The sequence below is a fragment of the Heteronotia binoei genome, chromosome 5 (genome assembly GCF_032191835.1).
Source record: "Heteronotia binoei isolate CCM8104 ecotype False Entrance Well chromosome 5, APGP_CSIRO_Hbin_v1, whole genome shotgun sequence".
Classification (NCBI taxonomy): domain Eukaryota; kingdom Metazoa; phylum Chordata; class Lepidosauria; order Squamata; family Gekkonidae; genus Heteronotia; species Heteronotia binoei.
In genome coordinates, this window is record NC_083227.1 from 36,482,125 (window position 1) to 36,500,855 (window position 18,731).

General features: G+C 48.5%; 1 protein-coding gene across 1 annotated transcript; it reads right to left on the bottom strand.

The window, feature by feature from the left end:
* Positions 1-335: 335 nt before the first annotated feature.
* On the bottom strand, positions 336-15,722 carry LOC132571440 (zinc-binding protein A33-like). Its single transcript, XM_060238232.1, has 6 exons — positions 15,184-15,722; positions 14,995-15,090; positions 9,847-10,080; positions 8,999-9,021; positions 8,083-8,210; positions 336-1,225 (listed from the first exon to the last, which is right to left on the bottom strand). The coding sequence occupies exons 1-6, from the start codon at positions 15,625-15,627 to the stop codon at positions 708-710; spliced, it is 1,443 nt and encodes a 480-aa protein (XP_060094215.1). The 5' UTR covers positions 15,628-15,722; the 3' UTR covers positions 336-707.
* Positions 15,723-18,731: the final 3,009 nt, after the last annotated feature.

The following is an 18,731-nucleotide window of genomic DNA, read 5'->3' on the forward strand; positions in this document are numbered from 1 at the left end:
ACTACTGGGATCACAAGGCTTGTTGTAAAACAAAATTTGAGTCCAGTGGCACACATTTCGTTCTGTTTCAGACCAACATGCCTACCCCCCTGAATCTATCTTCATAGAAGACTGTTGTAAAGATACTTTTGGAGTACAATGTATGCTGTAAAGTATACTAAAAATAAGAGGTATTATCACCTTGCAGCTCCTCCATCAATTTTAAAATGTGACTTCTAGTTCAAAATCGGGTTCACCCTCCATAAAGAAAACAAACATGTTTCATTTAAAGGATAGATTAGGTAAACATTGACAAAATGAACAAAAATTTAATTAAACTGCCCTACCATTCAGTCTGGAGTTTAAAATCAACAGCACAGAACTTGATACTTTATTTGTAGAAGTGGTAAACAGTAGGATGGGGAGGGGCCATAGAGTAGTTCTAAATCCTTGGCCAAAGCTGGTTCAGGTAGCCGACTCGAGGTTGACTCAGCCTTCCATCCTTCCGAGGTCAGTAAAATGAGTACCCAGCTTGCTGGGGGGAAAGTGTAGATGACTGGGGAAGGCAATGGCAAACCATCCCATAAAAAGTCTGCTGTGAAAACGTTGTGAAAGCAACATCACCCCAGAGTCTAAAACGACTGGTGCTTACACAGGGGCCTGCCTTTACCTTTTTTCCCCTATGTAGCTATGTGCTACCATAGCTAAAGATATTACATTAAAAGAGTTTACATGTCCTGCTTGTGACAAATTGACAGGGACACACTTTTCTCACTTTTTGTGATGTTCCAGAAAACAGGATAGACTTTTTCTTTGAATTGGGTCTGGTGGGTACAAAGGTGAGAATAACTTTTTACATCATAAAAAGAGATCTGGCCTTTGTCATAGTCCAGATACACTCCAAATCTCTGGACCAAAGTCCCATCTTCAGGACTAATGTTTTTCACTGTGGCCAGCTTTAAAACCCAGACCTTCTTTATGAAATCTTGAATCGAAACCTGAACTTTCCTTTCTATGGATTCTGTGGCTACTCCAATAGCCCAGCCTGCTGCATCTTTTGTCTCTATTTCCCAATAATGTTCGCCGGAACAGAAGCCCCTTTTCCCCAATACCATGGGATAGTTCTCAAATCTTTCTGGGTTGTTGTTGTATATGTTTGATTTCCATTGAGTCATCATGTGTGTATTCTTATAGATAATAAATACAGGATGAGAAGTTTCGGGGTCCAGTTGGATAGGTTCTAACCCTGGTGAGAAAGGAAGATGCATTCACTTGGGTGTTATCAGTCTTATCATACACATTACTTTCTAGAATGCAACGGGTGGGTTTTAACCCAGTGATTTCCCAGCAGTTCCAATTATTTTTATTGTATGACTATCACTGAGGCAGCAAAATGCCCATGCACATGCAAAGGCACTTGGATGGTGATCTTTCCAAAATGGGGGAGAAGAGGAGTACTTGAAAAAATACACTGGGAAACAGAAATGAGAGAATAAAACCAACACTATAGCGAAAGCTTCCACTGAAACATTTTAACCTGCACAGCCAATTGGATCTCAAAAGGCCTATCGGAACCTCTGCTGGGCAAGAGCCCCACATGGCTTCACCCACTTTATAAACACATTTAGTTGGCACCAGGAAAGGGGCTGGATAGCACATTAGGGACTCTGGTCTAAGTCACTCTCAAGGTTTCATCACATGCTAGCCTGTGGCACAAAAGGAAATCAGCCTGATCTAATACTCCCATTCTGTTCCAGAGGACAACCGATTCAATTTGAGAGATAGCAACATCAGGATATCCTTCAATCAATTATAAAGATCAAAGGTTTAATTCCACTGAGAGTTTGTTTTCGTTTGTTCCCTGTGGGTGAATGGCTTATCAAAAGCAGCAGCCATTCTTTCCTGTGGGAACAGTATGGTGCTACACCTGGAAATACGGTGGGAGTGTTTTCCCCTGATAATGTCCAGCCTTCATTGGCGTGAACCAACAAGTGTTTGTGTGGATTTATTGCAATAGTGAAACCTCTGTGTAGCTCTCAGGACATGTAGTTTTCTTCAACAAGACAAAGAGCTGCTCCCTCAGGGTATTTCAGGTGGGTAAAATGGCACTGGGAGGGAGGCTTAGTCCCCCTTTCCTTGCATGCTGCAGTCAGAAATTGGATCTGTATACATTTGGGAGAAATGGAACTCCCAGCATTCAAAAATTCTCACAGTTACCACAAGGACATTGTAATGTGTGAAGACTAGACTTCCAGGTTCAAAGACTACTCATTCATGAAGCTCATCTTTGGCGCCCAGTTTCTTAGTCTCAGTTTAATCTACCCTCACAGTAGCTGTGTTCACAAGTTACAGTGAATGCATGCACCATGTACACTTGGTTTTTCTTTATATGTTAATGCATGGACAGCTGAACATGCTATTGAAATCCCACATATATTTAGATACTAGTCCCCAGTTTCATTTTGTAAAGTGAAAATACATTGGCTCTTGCTTACAAACAGGCATTACACACATACCTGCAGGTCATATGTGTGTTCACTATAACATGCGGAACAGAATGAGGATTCCTTGGAAGAGAAAACGAAGGCAGAAAGACAGGTTGCTTACCTGTAACTGATGATCTTTGAGTGGTCATTGTGCATTCACACCCTTGGGATTCCAGGCGCCTGCGCTGGCTCTGACCGGTACTGAAAAGCTCCATAAATGGATTTTTGTGTCCTGACCACTGGGCTTGCTCACGGAGTCAACCGCCCATGCCCAGTAGGCGGGGCACCAAGATCCCGCCAGTGTCCTTCTGACCGCTGAAAGCAACTCCTAGAAATACCTGAAGGACTGCCAGCGGAGGGGAGGAAGGGCGGGTGGTATGAATGCACAGATGACCGCTCGAAGATCATCAGTTACAGGTAAGCAACCTGTCTCTTCTTCGTGGTCTCTGTGCATCACCCCCTTGGGAGAATAGCAAGCTAAAGTTTACCTGGAGGAGGGAGCTAGCACTAGACGACTGCAGCCTGAAGCACAGCACTCCCAACATGCATGCAGTCCATCACACACACATCCACGGCATAGTGCTTCACAAAGGTATTCGGGGTCACCCAAAAAGCTGCTCTGCAGATGTCTGTCAGGGGCACCCCCTTGAGGAAAGCCGTGGACATAGCCAATGCACGCGTAGAAAGCGCTCTAGGAAGTCCCGGCAAAGGGCGTTTGGCCTGCTAATATGCTAACTTTATAGTCTCCACAATCCGTTTTGACAGTCTCTGGGAGGAGACCTGCTTTCCCTTAGATGGGCCAGAATAGCAAACAGACAGGCTGGTTGACAAACGAAACTCCTTAGTCCTATGAAGGTAGAATGACAAAGCGCGCTTAATATCAAGTGTGAGCAGGGTCCTTTGCTCCTGATCCTGCAGGGAAGGAAAAAAGGTCGCTAACGAAGTCTCAGAATGCAGGTGGAACTCTGACATTACCTTAGGCAAAAAACGAATGTCAGAAGCAATGGCAACCCCCTTGGTCATGAAAGCGCAGGTTCAGGGGGGGTCCAGTCTCAAGGCTGATAGCTCACTGACTCTCTTTGCAGATGTGATCGCCACCAAGAATGGCACCTTCCAGGAAAGGAAGTGAAGGGGACATAAGGCCATAGGCTCAAAGGGACGATGAATAAGTCCTCTGAGAACCAAGGAAAGATCCCAAGCAGGGACTAATGGATGGGCAGATGTAGACTAATAAGACCCTTTAGGAAACACTTTGAGTGTGAGAACACGGAATAGCCCTCAATTTGGGCGTGATGTGCTGATATCGATACCTTGATAGATGAATACGGAAGACCAGAGTCTAGTAAATGCAATAAGAACGAAAATATTGTGCGAAGACTAGTCTGTTCCAGGGGGATCTGAGAAGAAGATACAAAAGAAGCAAAACGTTTCCATTTCAGACTATAGGACTTCCTGGTAGATGACAAAGTCATTTCCTTCAGAAACAGGAGCTAAGCAATGAACCAAGCTGTCAGTTTCAAGTGAGGAATGTCATGATGGTAAGTCTTGCCCCTGCTGGTCAAGAGGAGGTCTGCCTCCTTCGGGAGAAACAGCAACTGTCTTTGAGATAGCTGAAGGAGAAGCGGAAACCACAACTGCCAGGGCCACCATGGGGCTATCAGAATGCAGCTGGGCTGTTCCCTCTTTATCTTGATTCAGACACCAGAGCCAAATGCTCATTACAAGATGACAAAGACTCCTTGACACTGTGCCGCCCCATTGGTTTATATAGGCCATTGCCGTTGTATTGTCCGTCAGTATTGAGATGGATTTTCCTCTCACTAGAGGGAAGAAGCACTGAAGAGCAAACCAAATTGCCATCAGTTCCAAATAGTTGATGTGACGAACCCTATGCAATAAGTTCCAAGTGGCTCCCACAGTTAGGCCTCTGAGGTGGGCCCCCCATCCCAGGAGAGAGGCATCCACCATCAACGTCTCTGCAGGCGGAGGTAGGCGAAACAGGGCACCTTCTAGAAGAGTGGGAAGATCCCCCCACCAAAGGAGGGAGTGCAGGACTGATGGCGGCAGCGTGAGCATGCGTGTAGGAGAGTGACGTGACAGTTTGAACACCTTCAGAAATCATAATTGCAGAGGTCTCATACGCAGCTTTGCCAGTGATATGACCACTGTTGTAGCGGCCATAAGCCTCAGAAGCCTCTGGATGGAATGGGTGGAGGCTCTTCCCAAGGTCCTGATACGACAGGCCATTGTCGATAATGTCTGAGCCCTTGGGACTGGGAGGAATGCTCTGCAGACAGCGGAGTCTATGAGGGCCCCAGTGAAGGGAACTCTTTGGCTGGGTACCAAATTGGACTTTGGGGGGTTCATGCAGAGGCCTAGCGTCTCTAACATCCTCAACATTATTTGGATGTGATGCAATAGCAGGGAACTGGAGTTGGCCACCAACAACTAGTCATCCATATAGGGGAAAACAGTGACCCCTAACAAGCGGAGATGAGCTGCCACTACCACCATGGCTTTGGTAAAGACCCTGGGGGCCGTGGACAGACCAAATGGTAGGGCAGTATATTGGTAGTGGTCCGCACCCACTGCAAAACGGAGGTATTGGCAGTGACCATGTCGTATGGACAGGTGAAAATACACATCCTTGAGGTCGATGATAGCCATCCATGAGTTCTCCTCCAATAGTGGGAGGATTTGAAATAATGTGGTCATCCTGAACTTCTTGTAAACAATGCTTTCGTTCAGGCCCTGGAGGTCCATGATGGGCCACAGTCCACCATCTTTCTTTGTAACGGTGAAATAACAGGAGTAAAACCTGTGTCCCTGAAAAGTATGTGGGACGAGTTCAATGGCTCCCTTCTTTAGGAGAGATTGGACTTCAGTATTCAGGGCCTCCAAGGGAGGTGTGACGACAACATGTGGTATGGATGGTGACTATTGGAACTCAATCACGTACCCCTGAGCGATGATTGTAAGCACTCAGGAGTCTGTTGTAATGCTCTCCAAGGCATGGCAGAAAGGAGATAGCCGAGTGCTTCCAGGGGTGGCAGTGGGTGATTGAAAATCTGGTGTACCGACAACAGGGGAGTCAAAGACTCTGCTTGGGGTTGGTAGGCTGTTTTGAGTGGGACTGCCGAAATTGTCTTTGAAATTTCTGCTTTTCTGGGAACGATTTTCCTTGTTGAGAGTGGGACTGGCTCCACCAGGGATGATCAGGAGAGGAATGGCTCTGAGATCTACGTTACTACGGGCAAGAATATGGCTTCTGTCTGAAGAAATGTGTGGAAAAAGCAGCACTCAATGTACGAGAGGCCTTGATACTGTTATCCAGGTCCTGCAGGGTGGTATCAGTCGAGGAATGGAATAGACCAGAGCCATTTAGGGGAAGGTCCTCGATCGCAGACCTCGTATCATGGTTAAAAGTGGTAGACCTGAGCCATGAGTGCCTGCGGAGAGTGACAGCAGAAGATGGCGTTTTGGCAAAGGTGTCAACAGCATGCTTAGAAGAGTTGAGCTGTTGCTTCGCTACTAACATGCCCTCCTTCTGGATCTTTTGCAGGGTACGGCGATGCTCCTCCGAAAGATATTGAAGGAGAGTAGAAACTTGGTCCCACAGAGCGAATTGATAATGTCCCAAACAGGCAAGGTAATTGGTAGTCTTGATCCCTAGTGACGCAGTGGCATAAAACTTTCTTCCAAACGTGTTTTCTTCCCCTCTTTGTCAGGAGGACAGGATGTACAGTGCTTTCCCTTGGACAAAGATGTAACCACCAGGGAGTTAGGCTTTGGGTGGTTGAATAGAAATTCTGCTCCCTTCTCTTGGACCTTGTACATGTGGTCTAAGCATTTTGAGGACGCTGCAAGGGAGGATAGTTTCTCCCAGGGCCCTTTGACTGTTTGCAACAGTACATTGGTGAAAGGAAGAGAACGGCAGTTGAGACATCATGTTGAACGATGTTCAAAACTAGGTTGTCGACCTCGGGCTGGGGTTGCTGAATGGACAGACCCAGGGAGGTTGCCATCTGCTTAATTAAGTCCCCGTACGACTCGAGATCCTCCGAAGGAGAGATTGCAGCATCATCAGTCACTGGCGTCGATGGTGTAGGTTCAGATAGATGTTGATTGGAGTTGGCACCGACCGAGCCAGCAGACTTCTCGGCGTCCGAAGACTCGGATTCAGATGGGTTAGGCTGCGTGAGAATCGGTGTAGATGGGTGTTACAATGTCGATGCCGGTTTAGATGGTTTAGGGTCCTCACTGCAGAGTAGTAAGCCGAGCACCGATCCTATTCCAGCAGGTCCCGGGGGTAATGCCAGGAGTAAGGTAGATGATAGGGCGGGTAAGGGTAGCCCTGTCTGTGCTCCCAGGGTGGAAGGGCACTATGGTACCACTGGTACCTATCATCATCACGCAGGGAACGATCCCATTGGTCCGGAGAGCTAGGCTTGTCCCGGCGAACAGGCAAACGCAGCTTTCGGGGTTGACCCGGGGAATCATCCTTGCTTTCCTGTGCCGATCCTGAGGAGCGTTGCATTAGATTGATTTGCTCCACATCGGTGTTGGAGATGCAAGCCGATGGGGAAGGGGATCTGCAGAACGCGGGGTTCTTCTGGCGCAGAGAGGCCAGGATCTTGAGAAGTACAAGTCTCAGCAGCGATAGATCAGGTAGCGCCGTAGTAAGCATCAGCCGAACCTGTTCGAGGGAAGCCTCCGATGGAGTCGGGGAGGCACACTCCCCCGTCGCAGTCGACTTGTGCTTTTTCGATGACTTGTGCTCTTTCTCCTGCTTGTGTTTGGGCAAAGCGGTCAAAGATTTAGAGCCGTGCAGTTTTAGTCTTTGGTGTAGATGTTGGGTCGGCTTTCTGCAACAGTGGCGTCTTGGCTGGCGTCGGAGTGGAGGTTGATGCTGATTGGTCCGAAGACCCCAGTGCCAAGCTGTGTTCCATCGGCTGAGAAGCTAGAGCTGATTGGAGCAACGCCACCCGAAGATGGGTGGCTCAATTTTTCCTGGTCTGCTTACTGAATTTTAAGCAGTGACCGCAGGAATTGGTGCAGTGCCCCTCTCCCAAACAAAGCAAGCAAAGGGAGTGACCGTCGGTAGGGGCGAGCTTGCTGCCGCACTTGAGGCACCATTTAAAGAACCCCCACATAGACGGTAGGTCCCACTGACTGGAGGCCGAGAGCCGCCCGGCTGGAAAAAAAAGGGAGGGACCGAAGCCCAGACTCACGGAGACACAAGGATAAGTCTTTTTTCGTAGGGAGACAGAAAACGACAATGAAGAAACACGAAAGGAACTGGAGCGACGAAATTACTCATGCATTGAAGAATTTTCCAGCAACCAGAGAGCTGAAGGTAAGTCTTAACAGCATGGCGGTCAGAAAAAAATTGGCGGGATCTTGGTGTCCCGCCTACTGGACATGCGTGGTTGAGTCCGTGAGCATGCCTAGTGGTCGGGACACAAAAATCCATTTATGGAGCTTGTCAGTACTCATCAGAGCCAGTGCAGGCACCTGGAATCCCAAGGGTGTGATGCACAGAGACCATGAAGAAGATCCATGTATACTATTCCTGAAGGAAGAATGGGATAAACATAAACAGATTCTCCCCGAGTACCTAATTTGAAGACTGAGCACAGAGCTGTAAATGCCAGGTGCTGGATTGGGCCCTTGAATCTCCCAAGGCAGAGTTGTATACCAAGAGCAGAAAAAGGATACAGACTGTCTTCATCCCCTTCTGTCATTCTGTTGGGGAGGAATCAAGAGTAAATGTCATAGTATATGAATCTTGACCTACACATACATCCGAATGAGGCACTAGACCCCTGAGGAAAGAATGCGATTTTTTTCCTGACACTGAGTTGTGCTCAAATTGGTCATTTTATCCCACTGTGGTTCTAAAAGGGATGGAATAACTTTTTGTTAGGATTGCCAACTCTGGCTTGGGAAATTCCTGGAGATCTGAAGGTAGTGCCTAGGTGAGGCACAGAGTGGGGTGTGGAGAGAGTTCACCAGCAATGTGATGCCACAGAGTCCACCCTACAAAGCTTTCCTTTCCACTAGGGGAAATGTCTCTGTAGCCTGGAGATCAGTTCTGGGAGAACTCAAGATGGCAACCATAACATATGTACATATTTTATATCATACTCTAGTTGCATGATCAACCATGCTTATGCAGGTTGAAAAGTGCCTCAAGTCACAGGTAACTTATGGCAACTCTTGGATTTTCAAGGCAAGACATGACCAAAGGGTGTTTGCCATTGCCTGCCATTGCTGCTGCGTCACAACCCTGGCAACTCCTTGGAGATCTCCCACCAAAATACGAGCCAGGGTCACCCTGCTTAGCTTCCAAGGTCTGACAAGATTGGGCTACTATGGGCTATCCAGGTCAGGGCATGTTTCTACAGGTTAGATCCTATAATAAATAAAAACACTTCTCTAGTATTAAAAGTAGCCTGGTGTAGACTTACTCCAGGGGGCTGCAAAGGGGTGGGTGGGTACAGACTTGCAAACAATACAATTTCTGTACTTACATATGCAGGAAAGGCTGGATATCCTGGAGAAAAAGAGTAACAGAATAAGATAACCCTTCCAAGACTAGATGCATTTTCTCTTGTCCAAAGGATCTATATTGTCTTCTTTCCTAGATGCATCCCTTCCGATCGTTGAGGATCATTTCTTTCCCTAACAATATGTTTTAACATACTTCATTGGATCAAAGACTATTAAGAGAGGTCAACAATTTTTATAAACAATAAAGATGTTATGGTTTTGACAGACAAGGAGGACCTTTCTGGAGTGACAATGAGATTTATCTGGGAACAGTCTCCTTTCACAAGTGACGTCATGCTCCCCTCATGAACTTTTAAACATTTTTTGAGAATTCTGTTTCCAGAAAGAGGTTTCAGAACTCTTTTCCCAGAAAAAAAGTCCTCATTCTCCTCTCCACTTAATCTTCAAAACAACAAACCAGTTAAGGCAGGTTAGGTTGTTAATGTCCCTTCATATAAAGGAATTTTATATAAAATATAAATATAAAATATATATTTTATATAAATATAAAATAATTCTAAATTTAACAAACCAGATATCAAGAAGATGGGATTTAGCTTCCTTTTCTTTCTGACATGGTAACTTCAATGTGCAGGGACTAATTATCATTATCTAAACCTCTGCACTTGCTGAGTTTTACTACCTCAGGGAGCACAGAACTAAGCCTTAGTTTCTCCTCTAAATCCAAGTACTATGGAATCTGAATCCTTGTTTTTATGCTAGTATTCATCAGCTGCATTCATTCCTTTGCCAAAGATGGCTTTCTCTCTTGATCTTCAAATTGTCAGCCAGTTTATCTTCAGACCTGTCAATAACATTAAAGCCTCACCGAAAGGAAAACAGTTGGGTTCTTTCTTTCCATTAGAGCCCTTCCTTGGCTCTTCAAATCCATGGCAGAACTGAGCCCCTCTTGAATCTGGCGCAAGCGAGTCTCCATGTGATTGTGGGCATCCTTTTCTTCCTTCTCCAGTTCGGCCAGCATCATATCTTTCTTCTGGCTCAGAAACTGCTGTAGTTCAGAGAATTTGGCCTCAATATTCACACGCAGTTCTTCAGTTGAGTCCTGGAATGGGAGAGTGAGAAATGCCTGTTCTAGCATGTTTTATCCAATCCTGTCTCTCCAGAGCTCAGGGCACTATATATGGTTCTCACCTTCATTTTATCCTCACAAGCCTGTATGGTGGATTATCTGTGAGACAGTGATGTGCCCAAGATCACTCTCACTCACTGAGAGCTCACAGCCCTAATCTGACCACCTAGGGCTCTTGCCTTGGGGTACAGCTTTCCTCAGTCCCTGATATTGTTCCTGGCAACTGGATTTATATTATTTTCATGCTCTCCAGTAAGGATAAGGGGAACCTAAAGTGGCTTAGCACATTTTCCCCTTCTCCATTTTATCCTCACAGGTATCTGATGGCGGGAGCTTTGACTCTTGAAACACTATACCCTGGAAAATGTTGTTGGTCTTTTAAGGGATTATTGGACTGGAATTTTATTCTGCTCATGCAGACTTTGGATAAGGCCAAAGGGGCAAACTTGAAGTGACTGATCAGGGATATATAAGAGACTTAAAATGCAGGCTTGGGCTGCATTCAGATGGGCGATTTGGGCAGTAATAATAATAATAAATTTTAATTTATATTCCGCCCTCCCCGTCAAAGCAGGCTCAGGGTGGCTTACATGACATAGTACATAGTACCATGATACAACAATAAAATTCAAAGCAATTAGCAATTAAAATACAATTACATAAAAACATTTAAATAGTTGAAAATTACAATATAACATAAAAGGTGCTACAGTCTTGATATGCATATAAACATAGTTTTTGTGGTGATGGTGCAGTGGTTCCACCTTAAAAGGCCAGCTGAAAGAGGACGGTTTTACAAGCCCGACGGAACTGATTAAGGCTCCATAGGCCCGTACCTCCTCTGGTAGCTGGTTCCACCATTGGGGTGCTGTTACCGAGATGGCCCGCTCCCTTGCCGCTTTTAGTTTGGCCTTCTTTGGCCCAGGGATTTTCAGCAGATTTTGTGAGCTAGATCTCAGTACTCTCTGGGGAACATATGGGGAGAGACGGTCTCTAAGGTAGGCAGGTCCTCGGCCATATAGGGCTGTAAAGGTGATAACCAACTTGGTACACCTTGTAACGAACTTGGTACACAATGGGCAGCCAATGCAGTTCCCGCAGCACAGGCTGTATATGTTCCCGCCTAGGGAGTCCCATTAACAGCCTGGCTGCCGCGTTCTGCACTAGCTGCAGCTTCCAAGTTCGGCACAGGGGCAGCCCCATGTAGAGGGCATTACAGTAGTCTAACCTCGAGGTGACCATTGCATGTATCACTGTTGCCAGGTCATCACGCTCCAGGAAGGGAGCCAACTGCCTCGCCCGCCTAAAATGAAAAAAGGTGGATTTAGCAGTGGCTGCTAACTGGGCTTCCATTGTCAGAGAAGACTCCAGTAGCACCAAGCTCTTGACCCTGCGCACTGCTTCCAGTAGTGCAGCATCAAAAGCCAGTAGGGGAATTTCCCCTCCCAGACCACCACGGCCCAGGCAAAGGACCTCTGTCTTCGCTGGATTAAACCCTGTGCAGGCCCGTAGACCGTCAAATCTCAGGAGCCCCCTTGCAAATTATCTAAGAGTTGGAGCACCCACCCCACTGCCCGTAGCCCCCACTGCAACCTGCAAGCACCTTCTCAAAAGTCCCTTTGACAAAGCTGTGAGGGAAAAGGCAGAGAGAGGCAAACTTGGCCACAACACCAGCAACAGCTGCCCCAGGCAACTCAGGCAAAGAGTGGCTCAGTTGCTCGATGCACATGCAGGCTGGAAGGGCTGCAAGCGGGGTGGGGGAAAGCTGGTGCAGGGCCCCTAAAGGCCTGGGAGCCCATAGGCCAGTGCCTACTTGGCCTAATTGTTAATCCAGCCCTGGATATGGGCCAGCACTGCCACTCCCCATACCTGAATTTAAATGACACACATCCGGGCCCCGCAGCACACTCGTCACTACCTTGTCCTCCAGTGCCTCTATGCTACATCAAAAAGTGATGATTTATGGATGGAAACTGGTAAGGGAGGGGGACTTTTCTTTAAATTGTAAATTTTAGAATTACTGTTTCAGGGCTATGTTATCTAATGGGGAGTTCATTCGAGACTGTCATCTTGGCAGCCAGCTCACAGAAGATTTAGCTGGAGACTTCCTGGCCTACCAACAAGAGGAAAGAGATGGACTTTGGAAGAAAAAGTTAACTGTTTTGACTTTAAAAGATCACTGTTCTGTTGTGTTACTAAGATTTGTGTTTTTGTACAGGATGTCAAATGAAAAGTAAAAATATTCTCTCTGAATTATTGCAAGATTCATTCCAAGTTCTGCCCCACAGAACCCACAAAATGAGGTTATACACTTGCTTTAAAAAGTGTTTAAAGCCTCCATTTTTCCTTATTTTGGTACATTTTTTGAGAGAACAGTTTGCATCTAGTGGCAAAGCAGCCAACAAACAGCAGGATCGAGGGGCTGAGAAATGCAGGAAGCACAAAGGGTGTCAAGTTCAAATCCACTTTCAGGTGAGTAGCCTTGTTCGTCTGAAGCAGCAGAACAACATTTGAGTGCAGTGGCATCTTTTAAGACTAACAAAGTTGTATTCATGGTATAAGCTTTTCTGTGCACACATAGGAAGTTGCTTGTAGACCAAAGCTTATCCTTTATAATAAAAGCCTAAAAGTCCTCTGGTGAAGCCAAATCCAGGCCCCTCATTGGCTAAGCCTGCACTCCATGAGCCATTGGCCCATCACGTCCATCAACCCCTCTGGCCTCACACTGACTCACTGTCCTGTCTCCTGCCCTACGCTCTCCCCTGCCAGCCCTGTCAGGCAAGAACACCATCAGATGGCCACTTACATCTGAGGGAGATAGTTCTCTGCTGTGGGCTTACTGATCACTATTGCCTCTCCTCAGGGCCCTGTCTATCTTTCTTCTCATGTTTCTTTCACTCCTTTCTCCCCCTCTTTTTTCTGCCTCCTCCTTCTGTTTTTTCTCTCATTCTTTCTCTGTATGTCTTTCAGTCTTTTTATTTCATTTTGTCTGTCTACCTTCCTCTTTAATCCACATCAACAGTAGCAGTTAACATTCTCTTCAACTGACAAGGAATGTTTGTTCACAGCAGGGAGGGGCCACTTCAGAGGCAGCGAAAGGGAGGCTTGCAATGGCTTTCCTCACAGTGTCAGCTACTTGAGGCTACCAGTCATTTCCTCCCAGGGAACCACTGCTGCCAGCCTCCAGGTGCTTGTCTTCCCCCCCGCCCGACACCCCGTGAAGAAAGACAGTCCATTTCCCATGTAGAGGCTGTCGGGTTACTAACTCCAGGTTACCTCCCCTTGAGGCATGTGTGTGTGGGGGAATTAATGCCTTCACTTGGGTGGGTGGGAAGACAGCAAGGCACTCCAGAAACCACTGCCTGATCACAGCTCAGTCAGAGTCTTTCACCTCCCACTGGCTGACTCCCCTGCCCCACCTACTCAGGCCCAAGAATATTGAACAAACTGCCAACTTACCTCAGTAAGACACATATCCTGCTCTTCTCTGTGTCCTCTCTGTCAACTGGCCTCAGAAAGGACTGCTGCTGTACTGCAGCCTCATAAAAGGGGTCATGGCCGCCAGCAGCAACAAACCTCTTCCACCCTATCAACAGCCCACACAGACAGCCTGCCAATACAGGCAGCCTCCGAAGGCCGCTGAAATAAGCTAGGGAGCTTATTTTCTGTCTGTCCTGCCTCTTTCCTCACTCCCTGTCTCCCTTCTCCCCTCAACCTCATCCCAGGATGATTGGCTGAAAAGGCGATAGGGTTGCCAACTCCAGGTTGGGAAATTCCTGGAGATCTGAACAGTGGAGCCTGGAAAGGATTGGGTGTGAGGAAGAGTGGGACCTCAGACAAGGCCACCCTCCAAACCGGCCATTTCCTCATGAGGAACTGTTGTTGCCAATCTCTAGGTGAGGGCTGGAGATCACTCAGAATGGCAGAGATCAGCTCCCCTTGAGGTGAGGGGGGAGTGAATGCCTTCACTTGGGTGGGAGGGAAGACAGCAAGACGGGGTGGGGGGCACTCTCCCAGAGGCCTTTAGTGATACCGTCCCAGGTTGGTGGGAAATTCTTGGCAATTTTGTGGTGGACTTTGAGGAGAGCCTACAAGTTAGAGTTTCAGGGTGTGGTCTGCCAGACCCAGGTTCTTGCTGTAGAAGCTGACTGGGTGATTTTGGCCCAGTCACAGAATTCCAGCCTAACCTGCCTCACAGGGTTATTGTTCAAATCAAAGGGGGGGGGGGAGAGGAGAATTATCTAAGCTGCCTTGTTGCCCCCTCTACTGTGGAGACTGTCGTTTTCCTATATAAAAGCTGCAGGGAGGGGGAAGGTGATGGAAAGCTGAAGTCAGAGGAGCAGATAAAGAGAATGAGATAGGGTTGCCAACTTGAGATTTAAGGGGTGGGGCCTAGAGAGGGTGAGGTTTGGGAAGGGATGGGACTCAGATAGGTACAATGCCATTTCTTCCTGAGGAACTACTGTTGCCAGTCTCCCAGGCGATGGCTGGAGACCAGTCAGAATTACAACTGCTGTCCAAATGGCCTCTGAGGGAGAGGTCTTTCCTCCTGGGGAACCACTGTTGCCAATCTTCAGGTGACAGCTGGAGAGCACTCAGAATTACAGCTGCTCTGCATATGGCAGATAGCCACTCTTCTTGAGGAGTGTGTGTGGGGGGTGAATGCCTTCACTTGGGTGGGTGGGGCACTCCCCCAGAGCCTCCTTCTAGAGACAGTTGTATTTTCCTTCACAATGGGCATTACTCCTAGACTAGTACCTTAAATAAAACTTGACGGGTCTTAAAGGTGCCACTGAAGTCAAGTTCAAATCGAACCACGGAAAAGCCAGAGGCCCTTCACAAGTGATCCTCAGACAGTTAACACCTGCAGTCACGAAGAAGCCTTACTCTCAAGGAAACCATATATCCGTCCTGGCGGCGTTCAAGGTTTTCTAGTGTCTGAACCCGGACCTCCAGCGACTCCAACCACTGGGCCAGCTTCTCCTGGTCAAAGAACAAGAGCTGGTGAGAGGAGGCGGGCGGAGGGCGCCTGCCGCAATGCATCCCCCCGCCCGCTCGAGTGCTTGGCTGGCTCACCTTGCATTTCTGAGCCCCGTCCTGCACCGAAATGAAGCTGTGGCCGGCGTGGGCAGGCGAGCCCACGCAGCTGTAACAAACGGGCGCCTCGTCGGTGAGGCAGAAGAGCCCCACCATGTCGCCATGCACCTCGCAGCGCAGCTTCGAGTCCCCCTTTCCACCTTCGCCTTCCTTCTCCTCCGTGGCGCCGCCGCCCGCTTCCTCTTGCTGGATCAGTAGTTGGCGGGCTCTTTGGGCTAAGCTCCCCAGCAGCCGACTCGGGGTGTATTTCCTGTCGGGACAAGGCGCTCTGCACTCCGGGCAACTGGCCGCTCTCGCCGGGCTGTGCCAGAAGGAGGCGATGCACGGCCGGCAGAAGCAGTGGCCGCAGGCGAGCAGCACCGGCTCGGTGAACACGTCCAGGCAGACGGAGCATGTTAGGTCTTCCGTAGAGGCCTCGGCCATTGCTGCTCCACCGCGATTGGAAACGAAGGCAGCCGCTTTCGCTTTCTTTTCTCCTAGGTGCGGTCCGCGGGGAAAGGAACTAGGAGGGAGGAGTCGAGAACAAGAAGAGGCTGTTAGGTAGAGAACTGATAGATGCCGGTAAGGTAGCCATTTTGGCGCGAAACAGCAAAACAAGGTTTGTGGGAGACCTTAAGGCTGACAAAGTTATAGTCTGGGTATAAGGACGCACAGTGCATGCACACAAAAACTTGCACCCAGAATAAAATCTTATTGTTCTGGACTCCAACTTTATTTTGTCCCATCTTGGCATGGCAGCCTCCCAACACTCAGCTCACAAGCGTAGCCATGCCGTGTGGTGGCTTTCTGAGGCCTGGCTCACCAGCTGGGCTCTTGGGCCTAGCCACACTGTGTGATGGCTTCCCAGGGCCTGGCTTGCTGGCAAGGCTCTCGGGGCCGAGCCACGCTGCTGCAGGATTGTTGCTGGCCAGGGTTCCCCTCCCTGGCAAGGAAGAGATGCAATGGGCTGAGCTCACATACCAGAATTTCCTGTGTTTGAAATTGTCAAGAAAAAGCCTTTTCCTGGTTGGCTTTCCTTGATTCCAAAACCCTGAATCAGGCTTCAAGGCCTAAGTTCTTGCTGGCTGACGCTTAATTCAGCAGGGGAGGGCTGTTTAAAAGCCAAGTGGTGAGTGTAAACTGACCTTGAGTCCTCACACCTGCTGAGATAAGGTCTAATTCCCAATAGGCCTATGTGGACTTTTAGCAATGGGTACAGCATTCTCAAATGTCCAACTGTAAGTAGTCATAGAAACATAGAGTTGGAAGGACCTCCAGGGTCTTCTAGTCCAACGCCGGCTTCCTCCAAAGTGGAAGACAGCTGGGTGGGGTTGGGGAGTTTCCTTCCTTCGCTCTGAACGGTGCAAAGGAAGAACGAGGCAGCCCCTGCCCGGCTGCCTCCAAAGCGGGAGACGCCTGGGGAGGGGGAAGATCCATGACTTGAAGCACCTGAATTTCAGGCACGTCAAGCCATGCCCCCTCCCCTTTCCACTCTAAACCTTATATGCTAGGAAGATCCAGGAGACATGCTGCCATGATGACGTCACTTTTAATAATAATAATAATAATACTTTTTATTTATATCCCGCCCTCCCCGCCGAAGCAGGCTCAGGGTGGCTCACAACATATTAATTCAATATAATACAATAAAATCATATAATTCAATAAATACTACATTATAAAACCATCGTTTAAATCAACATTCCAATTAAAATTAACATTTATGGTGCTAGATTTCAGGTTTTTAATAAATTGATGGTGGAATACAACAGCAGCGAATCGATCATTAACTCAGCATTCAGCGAAGGCCATATTAAAAAGAGTAGTCTTGCAGGCCCTGCGGAATTGCTCAAGACTCCGCAGGGCCCGCACTTCATCCAGCAGTTGATTCCACAGGTGTGGAGTTGCAATAGAGAAGGCCCGTTCCCTTGTGTTCTTCAATTTGGCCTCCCTCGGCCCAGGGATGTTCAGCTGGTTCTTTCCCACTGACCTCAGTGCTCTCTGGGGTTCGTACGGGGAGAGACGGTCCCTCAGGTAGGCAGGCCCTCAACCATATACGGCTTTAAAGGTAATAACCAGCACTTTGTACCGAACCTGGTATGCAACCGGCAGCCAGTGCAGCCCGCGCAGCCCTGGCTGTATGTGCTCCCACTTCAGGAGCTCTAACAATAGCCTAACCGCTGTGTTCTGCACCAGCTGCACCTTCCGGGTTCAACACAGCCCCATGTAGAGGGCAGCCCCATGTAGAGGGCATTACAGTAATGCAGTCTTGAGGTGACCATTGCATGGATCACTGTTGCTAGGTCCTGGCGCTCGAGGAAGGGGGCCAACTGCCTCGCCCGTCTAAGATGAAAAAACGCGGACTTGGCAGTGGCCGCTATCTGGGCCTCCATTGACAATGAAGGCTCCAGTAGGACCCCCAAGCTCTTGACCTGGTGTGCCACTTTCAGTGACACACCGTCAAAAACTGGGAGAGGAATTTCTCCTCCCAGAGCGCCACGACTCAAGCAAAGGACCTCTGTCTTTGTTGGATTCAGCTTCAACCCACTCAGCCTGAGCCAACCTGCCATGGCTTACAGCGCCAGGTCCAGGTTTTTTGGGATGCAGTCAGGCCGGCCATCCATTAGTAGATAGAGCTGGGTGTCATCCGCATATTGATGACACCCCAGCCCATACCTCCAGGCAATCTGGGCAAGGGGGTGCATGTAGATGTTAAATAACATCGGAGAGAGAACTGCTCCCTGTGGCACCCCACAATCTAGCGAGTGCCTCTGGGATAGCTCTCCCCCAATTGCCACCCTTTTGGGTGATGTCATCATTTTGCATGCACATTTCAAGTGGGGTGATGGTGGTGGGGGTTTCTGCCTATGGCAGCAGAACCCCTAGCGCCGGCCCTGTTACTACGGCTCAACCCCCACTTCTGTCACTGTAAAAAACTGCTTCCATATTCACTTGCGCACTCACTTCACTCTCCCATCAGATTTTGAAATTCCTTCCACATTCTTTTCCCAGCGTTCTGCTGTCACTCCACTGTATCTCCATAGTTTCCAAGAGTGGTTTTTTAGAGCAGTATTTCCACCCCCCTCTTAATTTTCATCCAAGCATTAAAAAGCAGAAACATTTCCTCTGATTTTCCCCCTCCCATTCTCTGGCAAGCTAATTGGTCTGTTCTTATTGGTCAGTTTCACATTATACATGTATTTTGAAATAGGAGATTAGGAAAATCAGGGCTTTTTTTGAGCCAGAACGCAGCAGAACACTGTTCCGGCTGGCATGGGTAGCGTTCTGGTTGCCGTAGGTAGCATTCTGGCTCATCCCAGGCAGCTTCCCGGCTGGCTGGGGGTCAGGGGACCCAACCCCACACTTGCCTGGCTTTCCCCCAATCCTCCAGCCGGCCAGCGGGGGTCAGGGAGCCCTGCGGCACCTCCTTGGTGTTCTCACCACCATCTGCCGGCCTGGCAGGGGTCGGGCAACCTTTTTCCACCCTCTGCCGGCCAGGCAAGAGTCCGGGAGCCCTGCCACACTTTTGGGGCCTTTCCCTGCCCTCC